Here is a 24457-nt window from a genome sequence, read left to right on the forward strand (position 1 = left end):
TCAAAATCTTTTCATCCCCTGTCTTCGTAACAACTTTAGCTAAGAGGTAGTATTTAGCAATAGCAATAGCAGTTAGACTTATATACCGCTTCATAGGGCTTTCAGTCCTCTCTAAGCGGTTTACAGAGTCAGCATATCACCCCCACAGTCTGGGTCCTCATTTCACTCACCTCGGAAGGATGGAAGGCTGAGTCAACCTTGAGCCGGTGAGATTAGAACCGCTGAACTGCAGATAACAGTCAGCTGAAGTGGCCTGCAGTACTGCACCCTAACCACTGCGCCACCTCGGCTCTTCTTTGTTTGTTCCTAAGCAGGTGTCCAACCTTGGCAACTTTGACTTGAGAACTTCAAGTCCCAAAATTCCCCAGCCAACATGGCTAGTTTGGGGAATTCTGGGAGCTAAAGTCCACAAGTCTTAAAGTTGTCAAGGTTGGACATTTAGAATCACCCCTGGTTCTAAAAACATTTGCAGGTCTCTAGCAAGAATTTTTTTAAAAAATCAAAAGGCAGCCTTTGTTGCTTGTGTATGTTTTTTATGTGTCTTGATTAGCTGAAATGGATGAAGTATGGAGTTGTGGATATGCAGTCTGTAAACCCAGGCAAATCCAATCCTACAGCCATGCCAGAGGTGGGTTCCTACCAGTTCGCACCTATTCGGTAGAACCGGTTCGTCAAATCTACCGAACCGGTTAGAAGAGGTTCCACCAGTGGACCCGGAAAGCAGGCCACACCTACAGAAGAGGTTCCAAAATTTTTTGAAACCCACCACTGCCCCCCCCACAGACAGACAGACAGACAGACAGACAGAGAAAGAGAAAGAAAGGAATAAATAAATAAATAAATAAATAAATAAATAAATAAAGAATGAAAAAGAGTGAGAGATGAAAGAAAAAAAGAAAAAAGGGACAGAGAGGCAAAAGGAAGGAGAGAGAGAGAGAGAAAGAGAAAGGAAGAAATAAATAAAAAAAAAGAAAAAAGGGACAGAGGCAAAAGGAAGGAGAGAGAGAGAGAGAGAGAGAGAGAGAGAGAGAGAGAGAGAGAGAGAGGAAGAAATAAAGAAAGAAAGAAAGAAAAAAGGGACAGAGAGACAAAAAGAAGGAGAGAGAGAGAGAGAGAGAGAGAGAGAGAGAGAGAGAGAGAGAGAGAACATATGGCTGGCAAGCCACTCCCACCAGGTCACATGGCTAGCAAGCCACTCCCACAAAGGAGGCCACACCCACAGAGTAGGTTCTAAACATTTTTGAAACCCACCACTGAGCCATGCCTAAACCCCACTTCTGTCACATACGTAGATAAGTTACTTTAATTTCTCCCTTAGTTAGGGGGGAAAAAGAGGAGGCTTTAAAAAAACAGTAGAAATGGTTGAATTCAGGCTGAAATAATAGGGTTTAGCGTCTCTCTGAAAAACAGCTGAAATTTCAGAAAATTAGAAGAAATCCTGGAAATTTGAAGCCAAGGAAAATATTTGATTCAGAAAATTGCTATTCCATGACAAGAAGGAAACAATTTACCCAGAAATCTGCAGTTGATTTAATTCCAGGTTTATTATGTTATACAATTTACAACAGTTCATTTAGTGAACTGTTTGAAGGCACTGAAAAAAATGATTTATGACCATTTTTCACACTTGTGACCATTGCAGCATCCCCATGATCACATGATCAAGATTTGAATGCTTGCAACTGACTCATATTTATGACTGTTACAGTGCCCTGGGGTCATGTGATCCCTTTTTGCGATCTATTGATAAGCAGTGTAATTGGGGAAGACAGATTTGCCTATCAACTCTGTTATTAATTGAATTACTACAGTGATTCACTTAACAAACGTGGCAAGAAAAATCATAAAATGGGTGGGTGGGTGGGAATAAATTTCTCACTTAGCAACATACATTTTTGGCTCAATTTTGGTCGTAAGTCAAGGACTACCTGTATGTGAGATACCTGGATTTTATTTCTCTGGGTTTTATTTCATTGTAGAAATTAGGAAGTTGTTTTTTTTACGACAGCCTTATAACATATCTCAGTGCGCCTATGAGGATATTTTCTGCTTCAGATCTTCTGTGATGTATAATATTAATCTGGAATTCTATCATGAGTCTTTTTTATGACGGCTTTGAGATGGTTTTGTAATAGGACAGTGGAATCTTGGAATCTGGGTGATTATTACATTTCTAAATTTTCTTTTTTAACCATCTGAACAGTTATGTAATTGATTTCCATGATTTTCTTTTTCTTTTTTTAAATGACATTTACTTTTATTTATCTCTTTTGATATATTGGTCTATCTCCAAAGCTGTGAAAGGGAGGATTTGGGGAATACAGGGAGAAACAACTGCATACTTTTATCCAGGAAATGTTGTTATAGAAATTTCCTTCCTTCCTTCCATCTTTTTCTTTCTTTCTTTTTCCCTTCCTCCCCCTTCTCTCCCTCCCTTATAGAAATTTCCTTCTTTCCATCTTTTTCTTTCTTTCTTTTTCCCTCCCTCCCCGCTTTCTCCCTCCCTTTCATTCTTCTCTTTTGGAATTTTAATCACCAGAAAGGCCACATGGATTATGAAAGTTCTGTCTCTCACATATCAGGCTGACAAGGGGATGAAAAGTTAATGGGTACAATGGAAGACTGGTGGTAACAAGGGAAATTGCTAAGCCTTTACCTCAACGCCAGAGGTTGGTTCTGAATGTGAAGATCTATAGGACTTCCAGGAAAGAGATTGCAGAGGTGGGTTCCTACCAGTTTGCACCTATTCGGTAGAACCGGTTCGTCAAATCTACCGAATCGGTTAGAAGAGGTTCCACCAGTGGACCCGGAAAGCAGGCCACACCTACAGAAGAGGTTCCAAACATTTTTGAAACCCACCACTGGTCCTTGGATATGATTATTCTACACTATCATGCTCATATTTATAAAACTTGGTGCCTCTGTGAAAGGTAAGGATGACTACTGCGTTTGTGGTGCAATCAGAACATTGCATGTGTTGAAGTTGTTTTAACGCAAACCAAAGATGCCTTTTAAAAAACAAGTTTACATCCTATTCTTATGCATGCCAGTGCTGTGTGTGAAGTAATTTAAGGTGGTTCTGACAAGTGTCGTCGGCATCTTCATATCTGGTCACATGGGCAGCAAGCCACTCCTATCCAGTTACATGGGCGGCAAGCCACTCCCACAAAGGAGGCCACACCCACAGAGTAGGTTTGAACAATTTTTGAAACCCACCACTGAAGAATTTCCACTTAGTTCAACTTTACGGTATATTAGCATACGTAATTTGAGGAATTTCCAGAACAAACTCATGTTAGAGAATTGCATGGTATTTTTTTATTTAGGTTTATATTGGGGAATATGTATTCAGGTATATGTATCTTCAAATAAGGAGGAGTATATTATTACATTTATGCTCTGCTTCCATTTGTCTGGCTACTGCAAGAACAGAGTGTTGTACTACACATGCTATTCACATAATTCAACCATTTTGTAAGTTGCAGGAAAACTGAAGTTTGATTATACAGATACCTACTCTTTTCACAACAGTTATTTCTAGTACTGTACAGTTTTGGTCTCAAACTATTAAGATCTTTGCCATATTAGTCAAAAGTTCTTCTCTCCTTAGGGGGATTATCTCCATTATTAGTTTCTGACTTCTATTTGGCCCTGGGATGCTATCTTTTTAAGATTTAAAATATATATGTTTATACACAGAGAGCGCCTTTTAGATATTGAGATTACCAATAGCAGCAGAACCATGAAGGCAAATCTTGAGAACGAAAGAAAAGTGCAAGAAAAGATTGAAATCAAGAATAGATGATTTAAGATTCAACTCTGATATCTGGATCACTGAATATTCTACTAGCATACCGTAATTATGGATCAAATATCTATATTCTCTTCAATTTCTATCTTTTGAATTAATTGTAGTGCCAGTAATGATATTATGGTAGCTGTAGACGGGGGAATCCCAGAACCTGTTTGGTTTTGCCAAAGTGCTCGTTGCAAAATGTTTATATTTCTTAGAATGTGTGAATCAGGCCGTATATAAATAACTGTGGTAACTAAATAAATAAATAAATTTCACAGTAAACAATATTTTCTTTTATATGAATTCTGCTTGCATCCCTTCGTACTTTTTATGCCTGCCAACATTTCCATCACTGCCAGTATCTGCCAACCTTAAAAGAGCCGAGGTGGCGCAGTGGTTAGAGTGCAGCACTGCAGGCCACTTCAGCTGACTGCTATCTGCAGTTCAGCGGTTCAAATCTCACTGGCTCAAGGTTGACTCAGCCTTCCATCCTTCCGAGGTGGGTGAAATGAGGACCCAGACTGTGGGGGCGATATGCTGACTCTGTAAACCGCTTAGAGAGGGCGGAAAGCCCTATGAAGCGGTATATATGTCTAACTGCTATTGCTATTGCTATAAAAGCAGATTGGTTCACATTCTTTAAAGGACAATATTTCTGTTTTCCTTGCATGCTGAATTATGTTAATTCTGAAATATCTACATTACACTCATGGACATTAGCCTGTAAGGGGAAACTCACTTGGTGTCTGCTGAGCCCCGAGCCTCTCTATAGTTTCAACATTTTTAATGATTATTTTAATATTAAGTAACAGAGTATTAGCATACTGCAAAGGGAAAAGTGTTCACTACAAAATTGTATTATTTTATGAAGTGTTATACGCTAACACATACACTTTAAAATAATTGTAGGATATATGTTACTGGAAAACAACGGGTTTAACTTGAATTTATTGAGGATGATATGGAACCGATTATCAAGTCAGTCTTCTGATAATTTGTGTTTTATTACTTCTGTTTTGTTACTGGTCACACTTAATGTTGCAGTAATTTTGTGAATGAGCAAATCCCATGGTTGTTATTTTCTCTAATTGCCCATGTTTAGAGAACAGTTCTGATAATTCTGTTCTTCTACCACTAAAAATCTGAACTAGAAAAAAATAGCACCAAGAGCAGAGGAAATATATATTTATATCACACAAACAGAGCTTTCCATGAAAGCTACAATTATCTGCCCCAAATTTGCTTGAAACTTAAAAACAACCCTAATGTTATGATAGATTCAGACAATTAATTTGGTGACAGTGTAAGCTGAGATCCCACATATGTTTTAAATAATAATTATATTTCGGTTCTATTTGTAATATTCAAAATAATTTCTGAAAGGAAAGCTGTTTCATAGGATTGTTTCTATTATAGTTCTGAAATATGTTTGCAATAAAATTATATCTCCAATTATAACAAGGACCAGTCCATCCGTACAAGATAAGAGTTGACCTCAAAAGTGATAAAGCTACAATGTAATATTCACATCCTTTTTGCAAAAAATGCCAAATTAAATTCCCTATTAGTCTTCAATAATATTGTGTGTCAGCAGAACTAAATAAACATTATTTTAAAGGCTCCAAGATTTTAAAACTTTAGCTATACCTGGCAATTACATTTTTAGGAAGAAATCTTTGCTAGTTGATTAAAAGATACATAAACAAAATATTCTGACTTATGATTCTTTTGCTGATAGTATTTAATATAAATAGAGTATAATATATCAATAACCTATCATGATTTAAACAAAATAATTCTAACTGGACCGGGAGGCCCTTCAGATAGTCACTCACACCCTCGTGACCTCAAGACTGGATTACTGCAATGCGCTCTACATGGGGCAGCCCTTGAAGAGTGTTCGAAGACTTCAGTTTGTCCAGAACGCAGCCGTGCGAGTGATTGTGGGTGCACCTAGGTACACCCACGTTACACCTATCCTCCGCGAGCTGCACTGGCTGCCCATTGGGCTCCGGACACGCTTCAAGGTGCTAGTCGTTACTTATAAAGCCCTACATGGCATCGGACCTGGGTACCTGAGAGACCGCCTCCTGCCGATCACCTCCCATAGACCGATTAGATCTCACAGGTTAGGTCTCCTCTGGATTCCATCTGCCAGCCAATGTCGGCTGGCGACCCCCCGGGGGACAGCCTTCTCTGTTGCAGCTCCGGCCCTCTGGAACGACCTCCCCGTGGAAATCCGGACCCTTACTACCCTCCCGGCCTTCCGTAAAGCCTCTAAGTCCTGGCTGTTCTGGCAGGCCGGGGGCTGTTGAAGTATCCAGCCCCACTGTAAACTACGAATGCTGTTGTATTTTAAATTGTTGTATTGTCTTATTTATCCCCTTCCCCTTTTTATTGTAAGCCGCCCGGAGTCCTTCGGGAGGGGGCGGCATACAAAACTAATAAACTAAACTAAACTAACTAAACTAAAAATATCATTAACACAATTGTGTGGGGAAACTTTTAGAGACGATGCAGCTTACCCAATATTTCCAAGGCATCTGATAAATATAATCACACAAGTGGCAAACATCACACTGCTAACTGAAGGTAGGTTAATGAAAGACACTGATACATTTTTAAAAACTGAGTATTACCCATTTGGAGCAAGATTATGGCATAAAGGATAATGATGTCAATATCCATCAGAATGGGCCTGAAAGAGTTTGTGATGTCATGCACAAAATTCATCTTAAAAATTAAAGACCAAAGTCCTGTAAACATTTGGCAGAAATAATATTAGTCAAGTCAAGGCTCTTTACAATATTATTGTTATAGTCGAGATATTAAAAAAGATAGGCAAATTGTTATATATTTATAATGTACACTCAGTTTTAAACTAGATTAAGTCACTTAAATATAAATATATTTTAATAACTGAAAAATGCTCTCTTTGCTCTGTATTCAGGATTAGAGTAATACAAAGGTGATACACTAATAAGTGGTAGAAAACACATTTCTTTCTATTACTGATAGACTATCCTCACTAAAATCACATTTATAAAATAAGACAAGAATGAACATAGAAATCATTTGGACATCATTCAATTTAGTCACAGTCTTCTGCTATATACAGCACACAACGCACTAATAGCAATAGCAATAGCAGTTAGACTTATATACCGCTCCATAGGGCTTTCAGCCCTCTCTAAGCGGTTTACAAAGTCAGCATATCTCCCCCACAGTCTGGGTCCTCATTTTACCTACCTCGGAAGGATGGAAGGCTGAGTCAACCCTGAGCCAGTGAGATTTGAACAGCCGAACTGCAGAACTGCAGTCAGCTGAAGTAGCCTGCAGTGCTGCATTTAACCACTGCACCACCTCGCTCACCCAAAACCTGCGAAGACTATATCTATAACAGTAATTCACCCAGGATAAACTGTGAATAAACTGATAATAGATAAGGATTACATAAAAAGACTTCACCACACTATCTAGCATTAGTTAATAAATATACAACACTTTTTCCAATGGGATTGGGGAAAAAAATAAAATAATGAGGCAGGAGCGTGTACTAGCTCTAAATGTAATCTCAAACTACTCTAAATTATGTTATTTCATAGTTATTTTCTAAATTATGTAGTTCATACAAACATAGCCACATTCACACTTCAAAATTACCTTTCTCAGACAGCAGCATAACATTTAACAGAATTTTAAAAATTGAGGAATTTCTAAAAGGCCATTACAAATACGTTTTAGATAGCTATGTTGTCGAATATTTAACGAAAAATATTAAAGCTTAAGTGTTTTTTCAACTTTTAATGTTTACTGTTTTCGTGCTTAGAAGTTTACGGTTATTTGCTACTCAGGAGGCTGACCTTAATCTGAACTCTCGCCGAGGTGGCGCAGTGGTTAGAGTGCAGTACTGCAGGCCACTTCAGCTGACTGTTATCTGCAGTTCAGCGGTTCTAATCTCACCGGCTCAAGGTTGACTCAGCCTTCCATCCTTCCGAGGTGGGTGAAATGAGGACCCAGACTGTGGGGGCGATATGCTGACTCTGTAAACCGCTTAGAGAGGGCTGAAAGCCCTATGAAGCGGTATATAAGTCTAACTGCTATTGCTATTATTGCTTTCAGGATCTAAAACACAATTAGTATGCGTTTGTTTTTGATCCTATCCTATTTCCATCTAAAGGATAACTACAGCTCTTTTAAATTACAAAATGCACATTTCAATTTTTTTTAAAGGTGTTGACCCTTTTGAGACAACTGGCTAAGCCTTGTGAAGAGAATTTTTTGTGTGTGTTTCTCTGTGTGCAAATTCAATTCAAAAGTAACTACCATATAACAAAGGCACTGCATTTTCTAATAGATTCTACGTCGGAATCTCTGGAATCTCCCTCTGTAGTATGGTAGTGAATAACTTGGAAGACAATACCAAACCAGTCCTCATGCTACCTTTGAAATCTATTACTGTAAGCAGTAGAGCATTGTGTATCCAAGAAACCAAGGCCAGATATTGCATTTTCTACTAGACTTTCTGCTCACTCTGGAATTTCCTCTAGTTCATTAGCAAATAACAAGACAGATACTATATCTCTTTGGAGTCTACTATGCATGCAGTAGAGGATAGCCAGCCTGAGAGACATATGATGGTTCAGAAATAACAGAAGAAAAACAAACAACTAAAAAAAAGATAGGGAATCTACTGGTATCTTAATTCACAAACAGCAAGTCCAACAAACCTGGGAAGTAATCAGTGGTGGGCTTCAAAAAAATTTCAAATCTACTCTGTGGGTGTGCCTGCCGGCCATGTGACCTGGTGGGAGGGGCTTGCCAGCCATGTGTTTTCTTTCTTTCTTTCTTTCTTTCTTTCTTTCTTTCTTTCTTTCTTTCTTTCTTTCTTTCTTTTCTCTCTCTCTCTCTCTCTCTTTCCTTCCTTTTGTCTCTCTGTCCCTTTTTCCTTTTTTTCTTTCATCTCTCTCTCACTTTTTCTTTCTTTTTTCTTTTTTCTTTCTTCCTTTCTTTCTCTTTCTTTCTTTCTCTCTCTCTCTCTCACTTTCTCTCTCTCTCTCTGTGTGTCAGTGTTAAAAAAATTAAACAAAAAAAATTAACAAAAAGGGGAAGAAAAATAGAGAAAGGGTGATAAAATAAAGGAGGAGAGTAAGCAGTGTTTAGTCTGGCTCATAAATTAAGTTTTGTTTATCTTATAAAATAAAAGAAAAAAATAAGTAAAGGAAGAAGAAAGAGAAAATAAAAAAGGGAAAAAGAGATCCTTGATATAGTGAAATACAATAAGAAAGGTAAAGAAGAAGAAGGCAGGAAAAGGAATTTTGTTTTGATGGTGACACTTAATAAAAATTGGCACCTAATACAGCATTGTTTTTGGTGTTTGTAATAAAAGGGAAAAGAGGAGGGGAAAAAGTGTGGAGTGCAGATCAAAACGTAAGAGTAAAAGGAGTTGTTAAATTGTGAAACAAATTTAGAACCCATGTCTGAAAAAAAGAAATATGCTCATGTTCCGCACTTGCGCAAAAACTGGTGGGCGGTAAGGAAATTTTTCCATCAAGAAAGATCCATTAGTGGGTAGTAGATAGAAAAAGGTTGACTACCACTGCTCTAAATTGAAAAATGCTTCCCTTCTAGCCCAAAAGAGTACACCAGAAGTTTTAATAATCTGCTGGGAATGTAAACATATTCCTGCTTCAATTTAGTTATTTTCTGCAAAAACAGTTACTCATCCCTGGTGGGCTGCAATCAGAGAGCCCTTTCCCACCCTACGTATGCAAGAATGCAGACTTCCTTTTTAAGATCCAGTTGTGACAGGGTTAAGAAGGTGATTAAGTAGATTGGAAACACTGGGTAGAACATGAATTCAGTCAGGCTATTGCAGCGAGTCTGAAGCAGTCCGGGGATTATCTGAAACCACTATCCCTCGGCTTTCTCCAGAACCTGTCTTCATGCTTTTCCTTCAACTGTTTTAGAAGGCAGATTTTACAGTCCTTTAGCAGTGGTGGGTTTCAAAAATTGTTCGAACCTACTCTGTGGGTGTGGCCTCCTTTGTGGGAGTGGCTTTCCGCCCATGTGACCGGATGGGAGTGGCTTGCTGCCCATGTGACCGGATGGGAGTGGCTTGCCGCCCATGTGACCGGATATGAAGATGCCGACGACACTTGTCAGAACCACCTTAAATTACCTCACACACAGCACTGGCATGCATAAGAATAGGATGTAAACTTGTTTTTTAAAAGGCATCTTTGGTTTGCGTTAAAACAACTTCAACACACGCAATGTTCTGATTGCACCACAAACGCAGTAGTCATCCTTACCTTTCACAGAGGCACTGAGTTTTATAAATAGGAGCATGATAGTGTAGAATAATCATATCCAAGGACCAGTGGTGGGTTTCAAAAAATTTTTGGAACCTCTTCTGTAGGTGTGGCCTGCTTTCCAAGTCCACTGGTTGAACCTCTTCTAACCGGTTCGGTAGATTTGACGAACCGGTTCTACCGAATAGGTGCGAACTGGTAGGAACCCACCTCTGTCCTTTAAGCACCAAGAGACTTTGCTGTGCAAATCTAGGGAGGTTGAAATGCTAGAGTGCATATTCTTACAGCGTACGTTTTTATACTGCTATCTAGCTAAGGTTACTACAGGAGATAAAATCTCTGGTCACCCAGATGAAAAGTGTGTGTGTGTGTGTGTGTGTGTGTGTGTGTGTGTGTGTGTGTGTATTTGGCTGACAGAATCGTAAAGGTGACATGGGGGCAAATTTCTGCTCTCCAGGATCTAGGACCTGCTGCTTTATGGAATTTCCAGTAGGGCCTATGTGTTTATTACAGAATTCGTGTATCGCATGAGATTTCGTTTAAGGTTACATTTTATGTGTGCCTGAATTCTAATTTTAAAACCATAATAAGTACTGAAGGAAAATAAAGTATTTGATGAGAGACTTTCAAGTTGGAATCCAGGCACATACAACTAAGGCACAGTGTTTAAAATAATTAGCATTCTTAATGGATAAGCATGTTTACTACATTACCTTTGTTTACTTGAAGCAAAGTTGGTTTAAAAACGGATAGAAAGGAAATAATATTATTTCCAAATATTTTCATCAATGGCAAAGAACATTGATCTACATACTATTAATACTCTGATTCATGAGCCGAGGTGGCACAGTGGTTAGGGTGCAGTACTGCAGGCCACTTCAGCTGACTGTTATCTGCAGTTCAATAGCAATAGCAATAGCAATAGCAATAGCAGTAGACTTATATACTGCTTCATAGGCCTTTCAGGCCTCTCTAAGCGGTTTACAGAGAGTCAGCATATTGCCCCCAACAATCTGGGTCCTCATTTTACCCACCTCGGAAGGATGGAAGGCTGAGTCAACCCTGAGCCGGTGAGATTTGAACCGCTGACCTGCTGATCTAGCAGTAGCCTGCAGTGCTGCATTTAACCACTGCGCCACCTTGGCTCTTCAGCGGTTCTAATCTCACCGGCTCAAGGTTGACTCAGCCTTCCATCCTTCCGAGGTGGGTGAAATGAGGACCCAGATTGTTGTTGGGGGCAATATGCTGACTCTGTAAACTGCTTAGAGAGGGCTGAAAGGCCTATGAAGCGGTATATAAGTCTAACTGCTATTGCTATTGCTATTGATTCGGTAAACTTTAATTGGATGAAATAATGCGCCATAGATCAAAACATTTTGAAGCAGGCTACCTCAAATGAACTCACAGAAGGTGTCCAAAATTAGGGATCCATGACTGTGGCATTGAAATTCAAACAAACACCTTCTCTTTACGAAGCAAATATAACCATTGAGCTACCATAACATTCCTGGTAAATGTAGCTCTGCAAGAGATTAAAGACTTTGGTCGCCATGGCTCAAGTTGAAGGCCCATTTCTGCCTCTGCAGAGCAGCCAATAAAGTGCTAAGGATAGCCTGGAGCGACGTAAAAAGTGCACTTGTCAAAACAGACAAGACTGCTCGAGGCAACGTAAGAGGGGAAAGCGTACTTCAAAATTGCAGCAAGGAAATGTGCTCAAATGTCAGAGGGGCATTTACAAAGGGGGAAGGAACTGAGTATAAAGTGGTATCATTTACTACTGCCTTTTAAAAGCGGTCTGGGAGGGGGGATAGAGCAAGGCAGAAAAGCCCTTAGAGATATGATACACTATATCTGTTGTATCTGGGCAAAGAGGTTCTCAATGGTTCACTGACAAATACGCACTCGACAAAAGCGCGCCGGCGAAACCACGGTGAGAAAACCGCAAGGTCGAAATCGCACCGACGAATGCGTGCAGAAGCGCGCCGAACAACAGCGCCCGACACAAGCGTGCTCTAAACCTAACCCTAAACCTAACCCTAAACCTAACCCTAAACCTAATCCTGAACCTAACCCTGAACCTAATCCTAAACCTAACCCTAAACCTAACCCTGAACCTAACCCTGAACCTAATCCTGAACCTAACCCTGAACCTAATCCTAAACCTAACCCTAAACCTAACCCTGAACCTAACCCTGAACCTAACCCTAAACCTAACCCTAAACCTAATCCTGAACCTAACCCTGAACCTAATCCTAAACCTAACCCTAAACCTAACCCTAAACCTAACCCTAAACCTAACCCTAAACCTAACCCTGAACCTAATCCTAAACCTAACCCTAAACCTAACCCTAAACCTAACCCTAAACCTAACCCTAAACCTAACCCTAAACCTAACCCTAAACCTAACCCTAAACCTAACCCTGAACCTAACCCTGAACCTAACCCTAAACCTAACCCTAAACCTAATCCTGAACCTAACCCTGAACCTAATCCTAAACCTAACCCTAAACCTAACCCTAAACCTAACCCTGAAACTAACCCTCAACCTAACCCTGAACCTAACCCTAAACCTAACCCTAAACCCAACCCTGAAACTAACCCTGAACCTAACCCTTACCTTAACTTAAACCGCGCTTCTGTCGGTGCACTGTTGTCGGCACGCTGTTGTGGGCGTGTTGATGATGTCGCGGTTTCGTCAGCGCGCTGTTGTCGAGCACACATTTGTTGGGTCACCGATATAGGGTACTGTGGCCTTCCAGATGTTGTAGAACTCTAACCCCTAATATTCCTTTTTCCCATCGCAACCAATAACGAGCAATGGTGGGGATACTCCTGTTTGCCCACAGTTCCATGCCCTCTGATATCTATTCCAGATTTTCTTTAAAGATTTTCTAAAACTAAAGCAATTTTATTTCAGTAACTGACCGTTCTTCAACACTTCCTAAGGAAACATTTTGATCCAGTATTACTCAACCGAAGCATTAAAAATGTTGCTAAACTTCTATTGTTAAAAATGAACTTTTTAATTTGAGGAAATAAAATCAAGAATTACTCATTTCGGGGCGTTTATTTTTTAAGCATCCTTTCAGTGTCATGATCAATAGTTGACTCAGTTTCTAGAAATCTAATTGCTTTTGAGTTACCAGTTGGTGCAATATCTAGGGAATCTTGATTACTGTTATTATTACAGAAACAGCCAAGCCCTGAGGGATACTGAAGTTTTAGATATTTAGTTGCTAACAAACTGGGATCTCCTGAATCAGCAACAAAAATGCTGCAACAATATTTAGTGAAATTCAGTTCTTGCTGTGGCAATAGAAAGAGCTGCCAGCATAATGATATCTTATAATGACTCTGTTGGCTCTCTTAAATGTTTTGCAGCTATCAAGTATGTTGCAGTTTGGAAAATGGCAGAATAAAGTCACCTAAATTATAGTTGGGGCAAGATAATGCCGGTCTTAAGGACATAGAGGGGGGGAAAGTGAAATATCATGCTATAAAAAAACATTTAAAGAAGAAAAGATGTCAGATTTTAGATTAAGTAGGTTATCCATATGACTTATCCATATGAATAATCCAGTGGTGGGTTTCAAAAATTGTTTGAACCTACTCTGTGGGTGTGGCCGCCTTTGTGGGAGTGGTTTGCTGCTCATGTGACCGGATGGGAGTGGCTTGCTGCCCATGTGACCGGATATGAAGATGCCAACGACACTTGTCAGAACCACCTTAAATTACCCCACACACAGCACTGGCATGCATAAGAATAGGATGTAAACTTGTTTTTTAAAAGGCATCTTTGGTTTGCGTTAAAACAACTTCAACACACGCAATGTTCTGATTGCACCACAAACGCAGTAGTCATCCTTACCTTTCACAGAGGCACTGAGTTTTATAAATATGAGCATGATAGTGTAGAGTAATCATATCCAAGGACCAGCGGTGGGTTTTAAAAAATGTCGGAACCTCTTCTGTAGGTGTGGCCTGCTTTCCGGGTCCACTGGTGGAACCTCTTCTAACCGGTTCGGTAGATTTGACGAACCGGTTCTACTGAATAGGTGCGAACTGGTAGGAACCCACCTCTGGAATAATCATAAGCAGGTGAAAAGAAATTTGATTTATTGGTTCTCAAGGATAATTTCAGACAGGAAGAACAATGTCAATTATCATGGATAGTGATACTGTGATATCAGTAGGGAAGACTGACATTCAGTTTAATTTATTGTGTCTTAAAACATTGAAAGTTTTCGTTTAAATACTATATTTACACCAGGGATGAGTCCAGAGGAGGGCTCCTACCAGTTCGCACCTATTTGGTAGAACCGGTTTGTCAAATCTACCGAACCGGTTAGAAGAGGTTACACCAGTGGACCCAGAAAGCAGGCCACACCTACAGAAGAGGTTCCAAAAATTTTTGAAACCCACAACTGGGTGAGTTCCTACCAGTTCAGCTGGGTAGGTAGTAATTCGGCCTGCTACGTCCCTGAACCAGTTTATCGGCGGCACCATAAGTGCTGGCATCTTGTATTTTTGCTTCTGCGCATGTGCAGAAGCATTTTTTTTTTACTATTGCGCATGCAAGTACATCCCTGAGCAAACTGGCAGTAACAGAAGCTGGAACCCACCCCTGATTTATACCTTTATAACAAAATAACAATAAACATACACAGAAATAAATAGTTGCATACTTATGACATTGGTATCCCAAAAAGCAGATTTGATCCTTATACTTCAGCTAAATAATTTCAAAAACAGGGTCAGATAGATCTATTCAAACAAAAGGGTAAACAATCCTATCAGTCTCCCAGCTTAGCCTACTGAAAGAAAAAGACAGCAATTGAGAAAATACAAATGAAATGTCATGACGGCTATAATACACTTGAAGTGATTTTAAAGGCATTAACAGCTGTTTGTTTGCAGATCAGAGGAATTCCACAGCTTGGGCTAGAATATGAAAATTGGAAGAGACACTGACTTAAATGGATTTATCAAAATTTGCACAAAATAGGTTTGTTTTATGTAACAGTGATTATAGAAAGAATAAATAAGTTAGATCGGGACAGGTTTATATAGGACGCAATGGTTAACAAATCAATTTGTTAACTTTTTATTTTAATTTTGTCTATAATACTAAATAATAAAAAACAGTCTCTGCACAGAATGCAATGTAGAAATTAAAGAAATATATGCCTTACAGTAGGCAGCAAGATGGGTGGCATATAAATTTAATAAACAAACAAAACACTACTCCACAAATAAGCCAAAAAACAATAGCAATAGCAGTTAGACTTATATACCGCTTCATAGAGCTTTCAGCCCTCTCTAAGCGGTTTACAGAGTCAGCATATTGTCCCCAACAACAATCCAGGTCCTCATTTTACCCACCTCGGAAGGATGGAAGGCTGAGTCAACCTTGAGCCGGTGAGATTAGAACCACTGAACTGCAGATAACAGTCAGCTGAAGCGCCCTGCAGTACTGCACCCTAACCACTGCGCCACCTCGGCTCCCAATACCTCATTAAATATCTTGCTCTATGCAATAGTAACATGCAAGGGACTGTGTTTCCCTGAAAATAAGACCCAACCAGAGAATAAACACTGGTATGATTTTTCAGGATGCTCATAATATAAGCCCTACCCCAAATATAAACCCCAGTGAAGATCATCAGCCCTTGGGGGTGGTCATGGCCAGGAGCAGTCGCAGCCTGCCGGCCCCTTGGTACCCATCTATTCCCTTAAGGATACTGAGTTACCCAGATAGACATGTGAGAATAGGTATACTCTGTAACATAGATTGGCTCCAAACTTCCAATGAAATGTGGGTTTGTTGGAAAAAATGAGAAATCCTGTATCATATGCTAGTTCGTGAAGAAATGCCCTTACTTAATTTATTTATTTGTTTGTTTGTTTGTTTGTTTGTCTGTCTGTCTTGTATGCCGCCCACTCCCGGAGGACTCCGGGCGGCTCACAAAAGACAAGGGAAAGGGGGGAAAAGAGACAAAGACAACATATTAAAAACAAAACCAACATTCACAATTTCCGTGGAGGCAGATGCTTCTCAGCTCCCCCCAGTCCATTTATATTCCTTACTGATAAATACTTTTTCAAACTACAGCTTGTCCTTGACTTACAACCAAAACTTTTGCTGTTAAGCGAGACGTTTGTTAAGTGATTGTTGCCCCATTTTACGATCTTTCTTGCCACAGCTACTGATTCACAGTTAAGTGAAACAGTGCAGCTAATTAAGTTAGTAACCCACTTGTTAAGTGAATCTGGCTTCCCCATTGACTTTGCTTGTCAGGAAGTTGCAAAAGGTGATCACATGACCCTGGGACACTGCAACCCTCATAAACATGAGCCAATTGCAGCTGACCTTTGCATCACATGATCATGGGGATGCTGCAAAGGTTGTAACGATGAAAAACGGTGTTTCACTTTTTTCAGTGCCATTGTAACTTTGAACGGTAAGTCAAGTCTACCCATATAACAAAATATATTAGGGATCAATACACCTGAAGATAACCAGGGACAAGTTCAGAGGTGGGTTCCTACCAGCTTGCACCTATTCGGTAGAACCGGTTCGTCAAATCTACTGAACCGGTTAGAAGAGGTTCCACCAGTGGACCCGGAAAGCAGGCCACACCTACAGAAGAGGTTCCATTTTTTGAAACCCACCACTGGTCCTTGGATATGATTATTCTACACTATCATGCTCCTATTTATAAAACTCAGTGCCTCCGTGAAAGGTAAGGATGACTACTGCGTTTGTGGCGCAATCGGAACATTGCGTGTGTTGAAGTTGTTTTAATGCAAACCAAAGATGCCTTTTAAAAAACAAGTTTGCATCCTATTCTTATGCATGCCAGTGCTGTGTGTGAGGTAATTTAAGGTGGTTCTGACAAGTGTCGTTGGCATCTTCATATCCGGTCACATGAGCGGCAAACCACCCCCATCCGGTCACATGGGTGGCAAGCCACTCCCACAAATAATATTGACCTACAATAAACTCCAGGATGCAAAAGATTATTTGCTTCCTGCACATTGGACTGTCCAGTGGTAGTTGCCCAACAAAAACAGGACAGGGATCACTTCACGATGAATTTCGGGATGTATCTTCACGTGCAGCCGGGGGATGTGACTATGGTAACAGAGTTGATATGAAAGAATGGCTTTGGAAATGAGAAAGGGATGAGTGAACCCTTTAAAAAAGGACTGGTAGAAAAAAATTACTCCATCCCGAGAAAGAAAAAAGCATGAGAAAGAAACTAAAGATAAACCTATCTTGATTCTGTTTGGTATCATATAGTGCAGATAAAAAATGGTGCAGGCTTTATTCTACCCTATAACAATAAAAAACATTCCTAGACCCTCCATGCCTATTTCTTAACACATGGCATGACTCATGTCTATTGCATAATTTACATCGTTTGCATAATGGCAATATGATGCCTCTGGATATCTCCTTATTTTGTCTGAAAAAGAAAAATGGTGTCGGCACCGCAGAAATGATTTTTATTTGGCTATTTTGAATTTTCAGAACTTACAAATTTGGAGACAAATGCAGCCCCAGATTAACTATATAATTCAATTCTCTAAAAGACCATAACAGCTTCTTTTAATAAATTTTATTGTGAATAAAGCTTAGTAGAACTATCTTTTAATCCGTTCCATTATGGAATTAGCTTTTTAAGCAGCAAACATTTCTTGCAGAATTAAAACTCCTGTCTTTAATTATTGTTTCCTTTCCTGCTTGTTTTTTTTTAATGGCAACCTCCCAAATAAAGTAAGATTTGAAAAGAAAAAGGAAAATCTTTTTAAAACTTCCAAAACTATGCTTATGGGTAAGAAATAGTTCTGCACTCACAAGATTTCTTTTAACAATGTTTAACATTTGGGGTCAAACAGAACCACCACTGAGATAACAAGTTCAGCAATTATATGATGGGCTGCAGCAAGGATTTATAGTTGCAAACATTGTGTCAACATTGTTAAAACAAATAATAAACATATGGTTCTTTCAAACCCAGCTACAAACAAAAGAATTACAGGGTATGATACTGATCACTGTAGGGAACCTATAAATAATACAGCTGACCAATCATTCTATTCAGACTGTTTCTAACTCAAGAAAGAAAGAACATGACTTGCCTTTTGATTTCCCTAGCACATTTTTTTTTACTTCCTGTGAAAGTCAATACTGTATTACCTACCTAAATTCACTCTGCATGTTTTCTGTTTTTCCAGCAAACTGTTCTTTATAGTTTTGCTTCATGCCTCATTTTTCAAAAGCTGGTTGAACTGTTTGTAAGTAACACAAAGACAACTGAAAGTAATGCAGAGGTGGGTTCCTACCAGTTCGCACCTATTCGGTAGAACCGGTTCGTCAAATCTACCGGAGGTTCCACCAGTGGACCCGGAAAGCAGGCCACACCTACAGAAGAGGCTCCAATTTTTTTTGAAACCCACCACTGCTGAAGGGTTAGAGGTGCAAGGATCTTGTAACTTGACAGCTTTAAGACTTGCATGCTTCAATGCCAGAGTTCCTGAGCCAACGTGACTGGAGGAGGAATTCTGGGAGTTGAAGTCCACAAGTCTTAAAGCTGTCAGGTTTGAAGACCCCTAGTTTTTTTTCCTAAAGGGTTAGGGGTGCAAGGATCTTGTAACTTGACAGCTTTAAGACTTGCAATGCCAGAGTTTCTCAATAGCTACTTGGACCAACCTAAGTACTAATTCATAATTTCATATCCGGTCACATGGGCGGCAAGCCACTCCCATCTGGTCATATGGGTGGCAAGCCACTCCCACAAAGGAGGCCACACCCGCAGAGTAGGTTCCAACAATTTTTGAAACCCACCACTGAAGTAATGGCTACTAGATGTGATCCTTTCTGGCTTGTTTCATCGGCACGTTGTGGGTTAGTCCCTATGCACACATTCCCAAGTAAGTATTGTGCTAAGAGCAATACTTTGACTTTCATTTTTAAACATAATAGACAAACAATGTCGGGTCATTGTTTCAGAGAGACTTTCCTTACCAGATTGCTCAATGCCTTCACCAATTACAGGGCTCCCAAGTGTACTTGGAAAGATCTTAAAATTCAGGAAGATACTCAGCCCATGTTGAATTATATAGCTTAGCCCAACATCAGGAGCTGATCACAGGATATGTTTTATGACATTTTGTATTACGTCATAAAATGCGTTAAGATCATTTTTTTTGTGTTATAAAATGGTTTGCAACATTTGCCAAATTTCAATCCATGGGAGGTCGGAGTCACGGATTTTGGATGCATTATGTAAATGAGCCCATGTGAGGTTCCTTGACTTTGTCTTACAAGTGCACCATTTTGCATAGTAAAGGTTACGGACACAAGTGTTTTAATGGTACATAGAAAGAAGTACCACAGCAGTGGTGGGTTTCCAAAATTGTTGGAACCTACTCTGTGGGCGTGGCCTCCTTTGTGGGAGTGGCTTGCCACCCATGTGACAGGATGGGAGTGGCTTGCCGCCCATGTGACCAGATATGAAGATGCCGACGACACTTGTCAGAACCACCTTAAATTACCTCACACACAGCACTGGCATGCATAAGAATAGGATGTAAACTTGTTTTTCAAAAGGCATCTTTGGTTTGCGTTAAAACAACTTCAACACACGCAATGTTCTGATTGCACCACAAACGCAGTAGTCATCCTTACCTTTCACAGAGGCACTGAGTCTTATAAATATGAGCATGATAGTGTAGAATAATCATATCCAAGGACCAGTGGTGGGTTTCAAAAAATGTTTGGAACCTCTTCTGTAGGTGTGGCCTGCTTTCCGGGTCCACTGGTGGAACCTCTTCTAACCGGTTCGGTAGATTTGACGAACCGGTTCTACCGAATAGGTGCGAACTGGTAGGAGCCCACCTCTGTACCACAGCCACAGGAAATCCAAGCAAATTTGGATAATTTTGGCTTTCAGATGGGTAAAATAGCTAAAGGGAGCATGAGTTGATGTAAAATGTAAATACATAATAGAGTGCTTCAGCCTGGATTGTGACATTAACTAGAGTACCCAGAGTATTCGAATCCCCATTTCTACACTAAATATGGGCCTCTCATGTTCCATTAGACATTTTGTTAAACAGTATGAAATGTTCATTTATTTTTCTATGTTATTATGCATTTCTGATGAATTCCCCAACTTTTTAGAGCCTATTCTGACTGGGCAGGGAGAATGCAAGAGGTCATTGGTCTGCCAAGTGTAGTAATATGTGGGAATGACCTTGGAGGGAAAAACGATCACAGACTAGAAAACCATTGTGCAAGTGGTATCCCAGTCCACAGAAGAAGAGGGGGGGCATGGGAAGTGTGTCAGAAGGGACCCTTTCTAGTTTTCTGGGGAATGGAAGGTATAAAAGGAGAGGAATTTAAAGATTCTGTTAATGTATACTTATAATAAAAATAGAGCTAATATTCATTGGTGCTCTTCTTTTCTGGACTATCTCAAAGAGCTAATATCCATCTTGCAAGCCTCTCTCCTTTACTCTTACTCTTCAGAAAATATTTCCCTCTGCTTCTATGGATTGGGATAACTTTTGCAGGGTGATTGTCTAATCTGCAGCTCTTCTTCCTGTCTCCCAATATCATTTCCACATATAATTATACAAAACTTTCTCCGGGCATGGGAATATTCGCTATCTTTAAATTTTAAGATGATTATTCCTTTCTAGTTGCTGCTTTAGCAGCTGTGGCTATATAACTTGTATTTGGATCAATAGACCTTGCATAATAACATTAGGACCACTTTATATTTTAGCGCTTTGATTCTGAGAACCTACTCTCTTGTACAGGTAGTCTCCGACTTACAAGAGTTCATTTGGTGTCTGTTCGAAGTTACAACAGCACTGAAAAAAAGGATTTTTTAAAACACTTACAACTGTTGCAGCATCCCTATGGTTCAGAAGTGGGTTCCTACCAGTTTGCACCTATTCGGTAGAACCGGTTCGTCAAATCTACCGAACCGGTTAGAAGAGGTTCCACCAGTGGACCCAGAAAGCAGGCCACACCTACAGAAGAGGTTCCAAATTTTTTTGAAACCCACCACTGGTCCTTGGATATGATTATTCTACACTATCATGCTCCTATTTATAAAACTCAGTGCCTCTGTGAAAGGTAAGGATGACTACTGCGTTTGTGGTGCAATCAGAACATTGCGTGTGTTGAAGTTGTTTTAACGCAAACCAAAGATGCCTTTTAAAAAACAAGTTTACATCCTATTCTTATGCATGCCAGTGCTGTGTGTGAGGTAATTTAAGGTGGTTCTGACAAGTGTCGTCGGCATCTTCATATCCGGTCACATGGGCGGCAAGCCACTCCCATCCAGTCACATGGGCGGCAAGCCACTCCCACAAAGGAGGCCACACCCACAGAGTAGGTTCGAACAATTTTTGAAACCCACCACTGCTATGGTTACATGATCAACATTTGGATGCTTGGATGATTCATATTTACGATGGTTGCAGTGTCCTGGGGCCATGTGATCAGCGTTTGTGAGCTTCTGACCAGCAAAGCCAATGGGGAAACTAGAATCAATTAACATCCATATTATTAACAACTGCAGTGATTCACCTAACATCTGTGGCAAGAAAGGTCATAAAATAGGACTCACTTAACAAATGTTTCACAGCAACAGAAAGTTTTGGCTCAATTGTGGTTGTAAGTCAAGGACTTCCTGTACACTTGGACACCCCGGTATTTGTAGATAGAAAAGAAATGCTCAAATAAAGGTAATGTTGAAATACTAATGAATCAATAATTAAATAGCAAACGTAAGATTTCCTGAATGGTTCTCAGATTCATAATATCCAAGCGAATAAAACCAGAGGGCTGCATTAATAAAAGCAATCGGTTCTTTGTACTCTGCAAGTATTATACCCCATGTAGAGTAGCATTTCCAATTCTGGGCACTGCATTTTAAAAAGAACAATGAGAAGCTAGAGAGAGTTCAAAAGAGAGCTTCCAGGGTGATAAGAAATCTAGATTCCAAAGGGGAATCAATCAAGTTGAAATTAAAAGAAAGGAGATTCAAGACGAACATTAGAAAGAATTTCCAGGTGCCTTTTAAAGTGCCTCGAACAATTGGGAATTCCCTTTTCCTGGAGGTTATTGGATAAGGGAGAACCACCTGTCAGAGATGTTTATTTCTGCATGGAACAGAAGGATGAACAAGATGCCAAAAAATAGCAATAGCAATAGCAGTTAGACTTATATACCGCTTCATAGGGCTTTCAGCCCTCTCTAAGCGGTTTACAGAGTCAGCATATTGCCCCCAACAACAATCCAGGTCCTCATTTTACCCACCTTGGAAGGATGGAAGGCTGAGTCAACCCTGAGCCGGTGAGATTTGAACAGCCGAACTGTAGAACTACAGTCAGCTGAAGTAGCCTGCAGTGCTGCATTTAACCACTGCACCACCTCGGCTCTTATCCTGTAACTTTCATAACCCTCTAGTTTCTTGGAAGAAACTAGAAAAAATGAGCCTCTGCCACGATAAACCCATAATAAATAAATATTTGGACAGCCTTTGATATCTCATATGTTATGTTAAGATCCTTTTAACCTACTTACCTTTATAGTAGGTCCAATGAGGGATGTAACCAGGTAATGTCATGGGATTATCACTTGAAGATATATCATTGTTCCTTAATTGTCTTAAATTATCAACTTCCTGAGGGCTGGTCAGAACTGACCCAGATGGAGGGGGATTTTTCCAGAAATCTTCGGTTCCTAAAGATTCAATTTCCAGTCTCTGGTTTTTATCCGAGTAAATATCTTGGAGATCTGCATTCCAAATTGCTTTGAATGATGTCTCCCGAACCTCTGGGAACTTAAGTACTTTTGTGATTAACTTCCCATTAGCTAAACTATCCACTCCATCTGGTGTTGTCTTTTGAGAACTGCAATTTATACGAAAAGACACGACTGACCAATGCATTTCTTGAGTATCAGTCAGAAGTTGATCAACTGGTACCAAAAGAGACTTGTCTACATAATATATTGTTTTTGGACACTGTTGGGAAATAGTGAGGTGAACACTTGACGTGAAAGAAAGAGTGTTATCCGGGAGGATCATTCTCTTTGGGGGGCTAGAAATCCATTCAGATTGCCTCTTGTAGCTCTGCAGACAAGACTCAGAATCCGTTATTTCACGAACACTTCGATTTTGGTCATTAACTTGAGAATGCAAAGATTCGGAGAGTTTGCGTAAGCCAGTTACATCTGAAGTGGGAACCGTTGTTATTAGCTGCTTTTTTTCCTGGCATTCCAAGCAATACTCAAAAGTATTTGCCTGAATTGTATTGTTTGAAGGTGGAACAACTCGCTTAGCAGTGATTGTGATGGAAGCAAACCCTTTCCTCTGGTTATGCCATGGTTTCTCTTCTTTGCTGTTAAATACATTGTCCTCCGAAGTTGCCTGAAATCCTAATTTTCTTGGAAGAAATACGAATGCTCTATTAATGTTGACTGAGTTATGATTAGCCAAAGATTGGTTCATGTGATACACATCAGATTGGGTGATTACAGACCGCACAGGGAAAGCAGTCTTATTTGCTCTTGATTTATTTTCATCAATCGTCTGTGAAATGAGAATAGATGAAATCATTTTTGCATTTTGCAATGGAAGGGAGTCCTGCAGAGGAAAAGAATGCAAATAAGTAACGTGCTGTAAACCGGAAACATAGAGGGGAAAATGTACATAGGGAAAAAAAATTACATCGAAAAAAATTATGCTTAAGATCAGAAATGATTTAAATTGTTTAAAGTTAGCTCAGCAAGAAGAAGCTAAGATCAATGTAGAGATGTCATTAATTTCTTTATTTCTTTTTTCTCAATAGATTTTAGACTGTGTTTGTTAAAAATCCATACCGTGTACGGGTTCTGGGAAGTCGGAGGGGAAGGAGGAGGGGGTTGGGGGGGAGGGTGGAGGGAGGGAGCGGTATACATTAGGCTAGACAAGAATTTGGTGGTAAACATTTTGCATGTGGGTGGGTCATGCAAAATGTTTTTAAAAGAAGGATAAAGTTTATTCCTCAGTTATTTTTACTAGGTATATGTACTGACTTTACAGTGGTAGAGACTAATTTGATTCTGCACCTGATAACTGCAGCAAGACTGTTGGTGGCGCAATATTGGAAGAAGGAAGATTTGCCTACAATCCAAGAATGGACATTGAAAGTAACAAACTTAGCCGAGATGGCTAAAATATCGGCATATCTCAAAGATCATTCAAATGAGATATATAAACGAGACTGGAAAAAATGGATTGACTATATACAAAATAAATACGGGACTAAGAAATTCCAGTTA

The 24457-nt window shown here is 39.8% G+C and overlaps 1 protein-coding gene across 1 annotated transcript in view; it reads right to left on the reverse strand.

Moving 5' to 3' along the window:
- The window catches only part of CUNH10orf90 (chromosome unknown C10orf90 homolog), a 92238-nt gene that overhangs the window by 57595 nt on the left and 10186 nt on the right, over nt 1–24457 (reverse strand). The window contains exon 2 of the mRNA XM_087725974.1: nt 22718–23780. Coding sequence (XP_087582100.1) covers nt 22718–23753 — 1036 coding nt within the window. The 5' untranslated portion in view covers nt 23754–23780. The remainder of the gene's footprint in view (nt 1–22717; nt 23781–24457) is intronic.

The sequence above is a fragment of the Thamnophis sirtalis genome, unplaced genomic scaffold (genome assembly GCF_051295495.1).
Source record: "Thamnophis sirtalis isolate CommonGarterSnake01/CBP01778 unplaced genomic scaffold, rThaSir2_p1.2 scaffold_11, whole genome shotgun sequence".
NCBI lineage: Eukaryota > Metazoa > Chordata > Lepidosauria > Squamata > Natricidae > Thamnophis > Thamnophis sirtalis.